The sequence below is a fragment of the Oncorhynchus mykiss genome, chromosome 20 (assembly GCF_013265735.2).
Source record: "Oncorhynchus mykiss isolate Arlee chromosome 20, USDA_OmykA_1.1, whole genome shotgun sequence".
Taxonomy (NCBI): domain Eukaryota; kingdom Metazoa; phylum Chordata; class Actinopteri; order Salmoniformes; family Salmonidae; genus Oncorhynchus; species Oncorhynchus mykiss.
In genome coordinates, this window is record NC_048584.1 from 5,619,928 (window position 1) to 5,632,969 (window position 13,042).

Below are 13,042 nucleotides of genomic sequence, written 5' to 3' on the forward strand. Positions count from 1 at the left end.
ATAAGTTCTCCACTGTGTATTTGCTACTGATGTTTCAGTCTCTTCTTTCTATAACTGAGGGACTTCATAGGTTCTCTGTATATGCTACTGATGTTTCAGTCCCTTCTTTCTGTAACTGAGGGACTTCATAAGTTCCCCACTGTGTGTTTAATACTGATGTTTCAGTCCCGTCTTTCTGTAACTGAGAGACTTCATAAGTTCTCCACTGTGTATTTGCTACTGATGTTTCAGTCTCATCTTTCTATAACTGAGGGACTTCATCAGTTCTCTGTATTTACTACTGATGTTTCAGTCCCTTCTTTCTATAACTGAGGGACTTCATAAGTTCTCTGTATCTGCTACTGATGTTTCAGTCCCATCTTTCTATAACTGAGGGACTTCATAAGTTCTCTGTATCTGCTACTGATGTTTCAGTCCCATCTTTCTATAACTGGGGGACTACACAAGTTCCTCCAGAAAGAGACTGTAGACCTGGCAGAAGCTTGTATCAGCAAACAGGCTGTGTGACACATTGATAGGCACAGATGCACAGGCACAGATGCATTTGCCGCATAACTTTATGAGAGAACCAAAGCACTCTTTGAAATTCACAATATTCCAGAGGCAGATGCAGCAAGAAAGTGCAAACAATAGAAAATTAGAGACTTGGTGGTGGAGACCTCCTTGGGGTTAGACACAGAATTGTCATGTTCCCAAACAATTAAAAACGAGTTGTTGCTCCCCTGCTTGGACAGGATGGTTTGTGAGTTTGACCAGCGATTCTCGACTGTAGATGCAGGTCCGCTCATAGGCATACAGGCATGCAACCCCAACTCAAACTTCATAGATATATCACGCTCAACTGAGTTTGCCAAAAAACTACGGTATTGATGTTAAAACAGAAGAGATGTTGGTGGCCAAAAACCTTCTTGCACGGAAAAGAGAGGCTGGATGTCCTCCCAAAGATATGCTTTTTGTACATAACCTCCTGGATGATGATATGTTTCCTTCTCTGAAGGAAATCAATCGGGTTGCCCTCATAGTTCCAGTGAGCAGCTGCTCCTGTGAAAGGTCCTTTAGTGCACTGCGCCGGCTGCACTCCTGGTTGCGTAGGACAATGGGTCAGAAAAGGCTTGCAAGTCTTGCAGTCATGTCCATTGCAGGTGAAGTGCTTGGGCCACTAAGCCACAATAGTGTTATTGACCTCTTTGCCACCTTTAAAAATAGGAAATACACTTTGATGCATCCAACCACAAAAGAGAGAAGCAGGAGGAGCAGTTCTGTAATATAGGTTGTAATATTTGTTTGGGATCTTACTTTTTTTAATCAGATTTCATTCCTAATTATTTTTCTGTTTTTTAAATTTTATTTGGCTCATTAGTTTAATTTAGTTTTGCCCCATTGTGGATGATACTGTTTTAAGATGTTCCATGTGACTGAATTATTGGGTTAATTGTTAGCAACAATTAACAAAAAGGTGAAATTTAAATAAATATTTTTTTGTACTGGTATAGTATGACCTGCATGTCTTTACATTTGTTTCTCTCTCTCTCTCTCTCTCTCTCAAAATAACATCCAAAAAGTATTTTGGCTAGATAGTACAGGCATATTTGTGCCTTTTGTTGGTGTTGGATGGATGGGGACAGAGTGGACTTTAATTTCTTTATTTGGATAGAATTTAACCAAGACATATTAGATCAGTGTCTAACACAAACTATGAGGTATACTTTTAGCCAACCTTGACCAAAAATAACCTTATTTTAATCGATTTTACACCAGTTGTTACTCTAACAATACGTGATGAAAAGACGTTTTGGGGGCTTTAAATCAAATCCTGGGGGAGTATGCCCAGACCCCCCTAAAAGAGGCTTATCCCCCCTATCCATGAATCTCTAGTGACGTCCCTGATACATGGAATTGGGTGCCATTTGGGACGCCATCCCGATCGTCTCTCGACGATGAGAAACTAGTCACATTTTCTGCTGTTTCAGCTTCATATGCTTCATAATCCAGCCTCAATGATGTGTCCAATACATTACAATAGCAATTTTAGTCTCTCCGGGGGAAAAATACAAATGAAGTCCATTCTTGATCTATTTTGCAAACACAAATACATTCAGTCCATTATTCAGTCACACACATTCGGTCATCAACATTGATTTGTAGGTTTGAGGGGACATTGTGGGGGAGTTATTTGGGGTCTTTCTATTGATTTCAATTCCATGAATACCTTCTGACTGCTTGCTTGGCAGCTACTCTCGGGCCCCACCCTGTGTCTGTTATCACGGTGTGGTTTTGATTGGACGGCGTCCTTATCGGTTGGCAGCAGGCAGGAAGAGACCCGGACACAGCCAGATATCCACAGCACTGGCAGCTGGCAACATAGTACTGAAACAACAACCTGCAGATCAAACATGATTAGTCAACCCCACTTTCTTAAAGGTGCAATCTGCAGTTCAAACGATGACAAAGCAGGTGCCTCGACACTGTTTTGGTAAATAGCTCTGGGATGGGCTGGAGAAATGTTACCACTCTCAAATTCGTAGATGGAGCTATAGATGCAAGGACCGAATCAAAATGACAGTTTGATCCATGTTTTGCTACACTGTTTGTTTACAATTACATTGTTTGTAATTCTTGGAGTAAAGCAATCTACATGGCGAATGTAAGGTATTTGACTGACTGGTGGTGCTCTCTCCTCCTCTTCCTTACTGCCTCCCAAATGGCTCCATTTTCCCTATACACTGAGTGTAGAAAACATTAGGAACAAATTCCTAATATTGACGAGATACAACAGTTGAAATAAGCTCTTGAGGCATGTATAAATCATATTATTCAAGAATAATTGGCTGTGTGTATGTGTGCAGTGTATTCTAATACATCTCTAATATCAACTGTGTCATAACTCTTCTGAGATTGTTGAATAATCTCAGTTTACTATAGAGAATATATGGGACCACAGGTGGGGTACTTGAAATCTGTAAAGCTGTTGGTCAAAATACAAGCTTTTGGAAGACGTTATAATACCAAACAAATGGAGTTTCATTATTATGTAGGAAAATGATTTCAGTAGCCTGTGTCCTTTCAGTGGGTAAATGCATTGCGCTCCGTGGCTTCCGCTTGCACCATCATTATTTGTCATAATTGGCAGGATCACACACTTGGATGAAGCCATCCATAGGCGGCCTCACCTTGCGTGTCGTGTCCCTGCCAATTTCCGATGGCTACAGCAGTGTTGCTTAGTTTTCTGGTTGCGTGGAAACTAAAAGGCTGCATTGAGCGAGCACCCAAGTAAAGGTACATTACTGTGTGCGCACCGTTGTCAGTGTGGGTCTTCGCACAAGTTGGCCGAATTGCAACAGAGGACCTTATTGATGCGATCGAAAATATTGGCGAATTGCAGTTTGGAGTGGAATGAATTCTGATATATTTTGACAATTTGAAACTGTCCTGAAACTAAAGTGATTATGTTGTGTGCCACCCGCCATGCGAAGGAGAGGAAGAATGCTAAAGATGTAAGTGATGCTTGTGCATGTTCTTATTCCAAATGCATGCATTTTACTGTGACTTCAATATACAGACATTAACATCTACTTTTAAATACAGCATGCAGTATCTTGTAGGCTATTTATTTGAGCTACACTTAGCCTATAACGGGAAATAAATAACTGCAACGTATTTAATACATTCAGGCTCAGAAAAGTATTGTTTAAGAATAAACCAAACCGTGTTAGCTTATCAAAAAGCTATCGATTCCCCAGGAGGCATTGGTGACACGCTTTTTGCTTACAATGACATTTCTGAATATTAAAGCAGAGAAAAGGAGTTGGTCAAATATTTGTGAGTGTGTAAATAACAGTAAAGAATAGCGTCATAATATCCTAAGTGGTAATCATGTCATTATTTATGATTAAGTAATTTTATGTCTGAATGTATTGTATGTCTGCATACCCTTCAAAGTGAACAATTTAATAAAAACTTGATCCATCCTTAAATAATTCCTTCATTGCTTTCATTTGAATTGATAAAACATTTCAAAGGCAGGGGTAAACATTCAACATGTAAATTAATTCCTGCAGCTGTACATTATCATATGGACTAATACATCTAAATTATGTTCTGCTTAAAGGGACAATCTGTGATTATTTTTTTTTAAAAACTTTTCAATTACTTATATGTATGGTACCCATTGATTCTTGAAGAATATAACTTATAAATGCCTCGAGCTTACCCCATCACAACCCAAAATATAAGCTTGTTTTATTCCATTGTTTGTAAACAATGTAATAAAAAAAACACTAACTATATAGCCCTATACTTGTATATATACTATCAAGTATGGTCAGTCCTTGTATCCATAGGTATGTGTATGAATTTGTGAGTGGCTACATTTCTCCAGCCTTATCCCATAGCTGTTTACTTAAACAGTAGCGTGGTGACTCTTTATTATAGTTTCAACTGCGTATTGCCCCTTTAATGAAAACGTGTGTTCCTGTTTCTCTACCAGAATATATTATTCTGTAAATAAATGCACAAGGGCTTCCAATGGAAATCAGGCAGGCATTCAACAATAATCTGAGTCCCTAATCAGACACAAATGTTTTCGTGATTTGGGTGGACAGGGACCGAAGAGTGGTGTTTGGAGAGCATGGTAATAAGGTTAGACTCATATCCAAGTGTCTGCATCTCAAAATAACATATTGATATTTCCCTCAAAGCTCTTCTCTCTCTCTCTCTCTCTCTCTCTCTCTCTCTCTCTCTACCCCGTTTCCATGTATCATCCTCATGACCTGCTTAGACAGGTTAGGCCTATCATTGGTTGTCTGGACAGAAAGATAATACAATTAACAATCACACCAAATCATACATGAACAACTTTGACAATCCTTTGCGTTGAGGACATCGTAGTTGAATTCCTCAATGATTATTATGTTGATTAATAATGAAAAGGGAAGCTATATCTCATTCGGCTCAAGCTGTTGTTTGGCTGAGTTGTGGAGCAAATTTAGAACCTGTTTAAATGATTACTCTTGCGCACTTGGCGCCTGAGATGCATTATTGTAATATTGACTGCAGTCAATTTATGAACTGCCAAAACTGAGCTTTGGGCTCTTGTCTTGAGAGTCTTGTCAAATTATATTATGAATCAACGATGTTTCCACATCATTTCAACAAAAACATTCAATGTGATGACGTTGAATTACATTTACGTAATTTAGCAAACGCTCTTATCTAAAGCGCATTACAAGAGCAGTTAGGGTTAAGTGCCTTGCTCAAGGGCACACTGACAGATTGTCCACCTTTTTTCTCACCCAACTTTTAACCTAAATCCAATGACATGGTGACATTTTCTATTGGTTTAACGTTGTAAATCAAAACTAGACTTTGAAATTACATCTGTGCTCAGTGGTTTGTGGACAGAATGAACTTAACCCGATGTATTGATTTAAAGTCCCAGTGCAGTCAAGAACAGGATTTACCTGTGTTTATAGATCTATTTCCACACTGAGGTTGAAAGTGAAAATGATGATAGTGTGAGAGCTGTTTGAAAATATAGTTTTGGTGGGAGGGAATTTTGGCCATCCACGGTGACATCACCTTGTGTTAAATTCGTTAACAGACCAATAAGAAAGAGTTCCAAAACTCACTGCCAATTATTTGATATTGAGATAAACGGATTGAACCTTTTAATGAGGTTGGTGTTGCTCTCTTTCTCTCCTCCTGATGTCCCATAGCTTTATCCCACACTCACTCGTCTCTCCATCACCATATCCCTCCCTCTGTCATCCATCCTCCACCCTTCACCCTTCATTGACAGCAATCCTCCTCCGCCCATGACATGCAAATATTTCCCTCTTTCCGCTATACATTTCATTAATCTCTCTTCAGTGTTCCTTCCTCTGTGTTCTTCTCCGTTGTCATTGTAATGTTACCTCCTCTCCTCAGCTCTCTCTCTCTCTCTCGATGTCATTCTCTCTCTTTGGACTCTCACAACTCTGTCCTCATGTGTCCAATTTCCGTGGGTCTCCATACCTCCGCCCCCTCCCTCCCCCAGTCAGTGAAATGTCAGGGCCACATGGAGCATGATGGAAAAACTACCACTTGTCTTACACAGAAACACCGTGTTACACCCCATTCAATTTAGGCAGCCTTTTCATATCCCTGGGCATTTGGTGTTATCTGTAGTCAGTGTTGTTCCACTATATACCCTTTCAATAAGTGCAGACCGCAGACTAAAATACGTCAGGCTTCTTTGATTAGCACTAAGGAAGAATTGGGGATAATCATCTGAGTGGGTCTTTGTGAGGAGGAAGTACAGGCCAGGGCTGATAGGGACGGTCTTGATCTACTCTGGGTGCTTTGGACATATCTCTCTTTCTCCCCAGACTCATTACAAGGGCTATTGCCCTGGCATTCCTTCAACTGGTCTGGTCTATTGCGATGGGTCTTATTAGGATGCGTCCCTTAGACGACTCCCTCCGTCATGTGATACTAAGAGGTACTTAGAGATCGATTTCATTTTTTAATCTGGGTAAGTGGATCTTGCCCTGGTCTCCAGCCATTTTGAAGAACCAGCCAAAGTCAGAGAGTTTAAGCTCTATTGTTTTTACAGGAGAGGATATGGCTGCTAGCACCACATGCTAATGCTGTTTTGATTGACTTTGATGCTGTTTTAGCATTTAGCCTTACAATGGTGTTGGATGGCCAACGTACAATGACGTTCCATTGACATTAAGTTGTTTTTTCCCCTAAGAGGATTAGTAATGGGATAGCAGATGGTTGGTGTTCAGGTATTAATGAAGTGTGTTAAGGTTGGAGGACAGACTATTTTTAGAGGCTTACATGCAAAATAAAAAGTGTAAATTACAGGACACACAAACAAGTTGTTACCTCAGTGTTACTTGCACTTCAGACAAAATGACCCTGGTTCTGAGCACATAAGCAGTTTATTGATTAGCCTATTGAACACAGTGGTGGCGCTGAATGACCAAATGGCCAAGCGGCTCTGGCAATGTTACTAAATACAGTAAACAATTTCGCAATAGCACAAAGAATATACAAAGCTCAAAGAGAATGATAGATTCTGGAGTCCTTGTTGGTAGAATGTTAGAGGTATAGTACAGAACGGCATTCACATTGTGTATAATATAATGTGGCGGGTATTTTTGTGAAATATGTCTAAGGACGAAAGCATTTTGTTCATATCCCTGTCACTGTGGTGCAGACATGGATTATGTTAATGGTATCAGCAGCTCTGCACTGAAATAGGCCAGCACTGCAGGGAAGTCAATTATCATAGACTCACGGTGACACCAAAGCTATCTTTGCTTGATGCTTGTTTTTGCCAGTGTGATTTTTGATTTGGATCCTCATCCTTTCCCTAAAGCTAGACGTGTAAACACGGTCCAGTCAACCGACTGTGCTGAAACAAGACTGCGAGATCCCCTCTGCCTCCTCACCGCAGGGCTAGTTATCCTGCATCTGTGTATAAAATAACTTTCTTGAGCACATCTACTTTTAACTATTTACATTACATTTTAGTCATTTAGCAGATTCTCTTATCCAAAGTGACTTAAAGGAGCAATAAGGGTTCCTTGCTCAAGGACACGTCAACAGATTTTTCACCTAGTCAGCTCGGGATTCGAACCAGCAACCTTTCGGTTACTGGCCAAACACTATTTATCATAGATTTTTTGCATGGTTGGTGACAAATTGCAGCTACTGGAGGGTGTTCATTTGTACCTCTCCTATCAGTAGGTTGTGTTGTCTCCCTCCACCAATCCTGCTTCCTGTTTCTCTATAGGCTTGACAGCCATTGGGGAGGTTGACACTGGCTCCGCCCCTTCTCCCAGGTTGGACACTGGCTCCGCCCCTTCTCCCAGGTTGGTCTTCTCTGGAACATGCCCATATCGCACTATGCCCCTTCTGGAGAGTGGCTGGCTACTGCGCCACTCGGTGGTCATGTGTCTGCTGCTGCACAGCCTGGTACTGATGACCTTCTGCTTCCACCACGCCGCCACCAGCTGCTCCCAGGGCTGCTACTGCTCCGAGAGCGACGGCCGTGGCAAGACGGTGCGGTGCAGCAACCTGCGTCTCACCGAGATCCCCCAGGACCTGCCCAATGACACGCAACGCATCTACCTGGACTTCAACCTGCTCACTGTGGTCCCCAGCAACGCCTTCTGGGACCTGCCCATGCTCAGCGAGCTGGACCTTTCGAACAATGAGCTGGCCCAGCTGGAGCCAGGGGCCTTCAGGGGCCTGGGGCCCTCGCTCACCTTTCTGGACCTGTCCTCCAACAAACTGGTCAACTTTAACCCCGAGGCCTTCGAGGGGCTGCGGGCGCGCGCCAACCTGACCAACAACCCGTGGCACTGCGACTGCAGCCTGCAGCTGGCCATGCCCTTCATCCACCTGGAGCCCCTGTCGCTGACGGGCATCGTGTGCGAGACGTCAGAGCCGCCCGACGTGGGGGCAGAGGGCGTGCCCTTCCTGCTGGCCCAGGACCTGGACCTGTGCGTGGTGATGAAAAAGACCACAGATGTGGCCATGCTGGTCACAATGTTCGGCTGGTTCACCATGGTCATCTCCTACCTGGTCTACTACGTCCGGAACAACACAGAGGACGCCCGCCGCCACCTGGAGTACCTCAAGTCTCTGCCCACCAAGCAGGAACAGTCCGAGGCCTCTTCTACCATCAGCACTGTTGTATAGCCCAGGGCCAGGAGAACCCAGAGGGGAGCTAAGGCTGGATAAGCCTGGAGGGCTAAGACAGGTGGTTATAGGGCCGTATGTGGAGGCGAAAGAAACCGCGCACCTGTTTAGGCGAGGCCACTGTACTAGAATCTGCCTATACTGTATTCAGGCTAGCAGAGTAGAACACTTTAAAAAAGAAAGGAGAGCCACACCCTAGCTATAGGGCCGTAACCTAGCTGCACCCACACCCCAGGCCATTCAGTGCCAGCCAAGGACAGCTCTGCCTGGCTGTTACGTGGGTGCCACAGCGGCTACAGGATTTGTGCCCATGTATGCAGGAAGCCTGTCCAGACCTGGGCACCATACAGTACGTAATCCAGATGAATAATTCAACCAGAAGTGGCCCATTAAGAGTTCCTGTTGACTGAGTGGATAGTCTGTCTGGGATTTAAAATGGATTAAATGGGATTCATCCAGTGATGCAGGCACCTTGATGCACTCTTATCAAAAGGGGGCCACTCAAGGGGCCTGTGATGGGTCCTTTGGACACGTCAAACAGCAATAACAACCGTATAGCAACAAGCAGCAACACAAACTCTATTAACAACTCTGTCACTCATATCCTTCCATGTAGTATTATTGTTTTACGTACAACATCCTTACAGTATACAGTCTATAAACAGGGAAATGTAGTTATTTTCAATGAAATCATGTATTTCATGTTTTATTATTGTTGGTTCTAAATTTGATTGGTCTATTTCTACCTCAAGAAATTCAGCAAATGTATGTGCATGTGTGAACTAGACCATCAATTGAATCTGCCTATACTGTATTCAGGCCACTGTACTAGAATCTGCCTATACTGTATTCAGGCCACTGTACTAGAATCTGCCTATACTGTATTCAGGCCACCGTACTAGAATCTGCCTATACTGTATTCAGGCCACTGTACTAGAATCTGCCTATACTGTATTCAGGCCACTGTACTAGAATCTGCCTATACTGTATTCAGGCCACTGTACTAGAATCTGCCTATACTGTATTCAGGCCACTGTACTAGAATCTGCCTATACTGTATTCAGGCCACTGTACTAGAATCTGCCTATACTGTATTCAGGCCACTGTACTAGAATCTGCCTATACTGTATTCAGGCCACTGTACTAGAATATGATGCACATTAATAATTCATCAATGAAACACTAATATCGGTAAAAGGTTCAGAGATCTGATTGATGTACTGTACTGTGCATAATTTTACACATGCAATTCATGCTTGCTCGCTCGCACACACACACACACACACACACACACACACACACACACACACACATAAATCAGTACACCTACAAGCTGCATTTCTTTGCAGTAGAAGGTCTATACAGGAAACCCCTCCAAGCTGTACTGTAAGATCCTTTATTATTCTCACCAAGACAAAGAAACAGCCATCCCTACGTACTATGACACAATGATCCTTCATGCATAAATAACCCCTACTGTGTTCCTACTGTGTTTCCTCTCGTTCCTCGTGATGCTTCAAAAACTCTGGTGCGAGTCCGCCGGGACTAAAATTGTCCGAAAGAGCTCATACTCACGTTCATTAGATAGAATATTTGAAAACAAAGGCTGAAAAAATGAAAATGAATAATTAAATGTTTCGATTTTTATATTCAGCAGAACTAGCATCATGGTGGGTTCCAAGAAACAGAAAGGGATGAGATATGAGATTGTACTTTATTAATCCCCAAAGGAAAGAAATTAGCTTGTCATACCCTGGTGGGAAAAAAGCTGCTGGGACACTCAGGTAGTCCTAGTGAGAAAGTTTGGGAACCTCTGAGGTAGCGGTAGTCTATCCCTCTGTGGTGAGGGAAACACCACGACTGACTTACCTAGTGGTGAAGGGCGCAGTCAGTCAGTCTGCCGGTAGCTGAAATCCACAAACTTCCCACTACTGGCAGCCATGACATTAGTGTCACATGATCAGGAAAACATCCCAGACATATCACAAATGAAAGGAGAAAAGGAATAGGAAGCTTAAGACTATTGGGACACCTCCTGCCCTCTTCTTTCTCCTAGTGTCTCTGAGAGGTCCTGGGGTCATGGTGGGATCCAAGCTGTCTGCCGTGGCCACTCCCCTGGGTTTTCTCAAACTGCATTTCAGGGTTCCATGACCTGCCAGTCCATTTGCTGCTGCAGTAGATATGAATTGCCTAATAAGACTCGAGCACAAGGAAATGCATGTCCATTTCTCCTCAGTGTATTCTGATTGGAGAGGAAAGAGAAGAAATAGGATAAGGGGAGTTAAGTAGAGTGAAATAAAACAAAATTGAACAAGACACAGCAGTGGGCTCCCAAGTGGCGCAGTGGTCTAAGGCACTGCATCTCAGTGTTAGAGGTGTCACTACAGACCCTGGTTCGATCCCGGGTTGTATCACAACCAGCCGTGCTTGGGAGTAGCATAAGGCAGCGCACAATTGGCTCAGCGTCATCCGGGTTAGGGGAGGATTTGGCTAGGTTAGGCCATCATTGTAAACAAGACATTGTTCTTAACTGACTTGCCTAGATAATTAAAGGTAAATAAAAACATACACCAAGAGAGAAAACTCCTTATTCATTCTTGTTCTGAGGGCAACTCTGCCTGCAGGTTGAATGAAAGCTCAACAATCAGCACACTGAGAATGAAATAAACAATAGGCTCACAGGTTGCCACACACAAGGATGTTAAAAGTCCACCCCAACCCCTAACCCTAAACTTAATCAAATGAAATGACCTGCCCTCGAGGCAGAGCTGACCTAAGGTCAATTTGGTCATTTGACCAATTTGCTTTTAATAACTTTTTTATTACTATGCAGGTTGGACACAATACGGGACATACTTTAATCTCTTATTAGAACAAGTAAAGGAACACGTACAATGCTGCGTTTGTGTCTATTCTACATGAATTGGTGAGATTTAACACAGAACATGATGATGAATAATGAAATTGGCTGTTGGAACAGTATGCCCGACAACTGGGTTTGTCAACAAGGGTATCCCTGCATCAAAAATACCAAATGCCTCCAGAGCAGAGCACGCCAATAAACTATGTATGATGGCCATAAAAAGACTTGAGAGAAAGTCAAAAAGAAAGGAATCCATCAACTCGGTGTGACCCAGTTCTGGTGGTGAGGAGGGAAGAGTGTGACCACCTGGCCCTCTCTGTGTTGCCTGGCCAGGAGGTGACCTGCCTGGGTAGAGCTCTCTCCGAGTGACCTTGAGCTGCCCAGCAGAGTGGCCGCCTTCCGTTGTCACATCCTTCTAACTCTTCCTTAGTCCCTAAGGCAACACCTCAGCTTTAAGAGTCCTCTCTCTCCGGTAGCTTGTTCATCCATTTTGACCTCCTCTTACTATAGAGGGTCATCTCAAGGACACTCTAAGACATTCTTTAATAAGTACCTTTGTCATTTGTTTGTTGTGATATGCTCTCTCATGCATCAGCATTTCTCCACATCACTGCTCCCCCTGGCTGCTTTACAGGGCCGTTTTATTGATCCTAACAGAGCTTATCTCAAGCCCAAATACAGCAGGCTCCCGTGATGAGCAGGAGGCTCAACGGCACTGAAATATAAATGGTAAGCCTCCCTCGCTGACATTTCTTACCACACACACAGCTAGGTGGCCTGTCCCGCCGTCCCCAGTAAGCATGCATGTCTGTGTGTGTGTGTGTGTGTGGGGGGGGGGTGGTAGAGAAGAAAGAAATGATGTGTGTGTTTGAGTGTGTGACACAAATTAGTTCCGTGTGTGTATTTGTGTATCTGCATGTATTTCTTTGTGAGTATGTGGGGCGGCACACATGTAATGTAACACCCCCTGTTCCCTAGCTGTCGCTGTGGTTAATTTAAATGTACATTTCAGGCCAGCTCAGCTCACCTTGCCCGCCCGCTACCCCCAGACACGTCACACTGGTGTGAGCATTACAACTGCTGGGTAATGGGACACAAAGTGGGGGATTGGGTGACACATCCAATCCCACAGAGCGCAGCTCCGCAGCCCCACTTGGCATTGGGTTGCAGATTAAAAAGTGTCCAGCGGGGGCCGGCAGCATGGGGGCCTAGCAGCATGGGGGCCTGACAGCATGGGGGCTCACAGTGAGGGCTTGGAAGGCCAGATTGTTTCCTCTTCCGGACTGAAGTAAAGACTATTGATGAACAGTGAGTGAGGATGTCCCTGGAGACAAATCAATAGTGTAAAGTTTATTCCTGTCCTTGTCTACTTTACTTCACCTGCAGTACCAGTCAAAAGTTTGGACACACCTAATCCTTAAAGGGTTTTTTCTTTATTTTTACTATTTTCTACATTGTGTAATAGTGAAGACATCAGAACTATGA

The 13,042-nt window shown here is 43.4% G+C and overlaps 1 protein-coding gene across 1 annotated transcript; it reads left to right on the forward strand.

The window, feature by feature from the left end:
• Positions 1-7,789: 7,789 nt before the first annotated feature.
• LOC110498838 (leucine-rich repeat-containing protein 3B-like) lies at positions 7,790-11,100 on the forward strand. Its single transcript, XM_021575488.2, has one exon. It carries the CDS (start codon positions 7,897-7,899, stop codon positions 8,692-8,694), a length of 798 nt encoding a protein of 265 aa, XP_021431163.1. The 5' UTR covers positions 7,790-7,896; the 3' UTR covers positions 8,695-11,100.
• Positions 11,101-13,042: the final 1,942 nt, after the last annotated feature.

What these genes read in the sequence shown, in the direction of transcription:
- LOC110498838 (XM_021575488.2), top strand. Translation starts at nt 7,897, where the DNA reads ATGCCCCTTCTGGAGAGTGGCTGGCTACTGCGCCACTCGGTGGTCATG.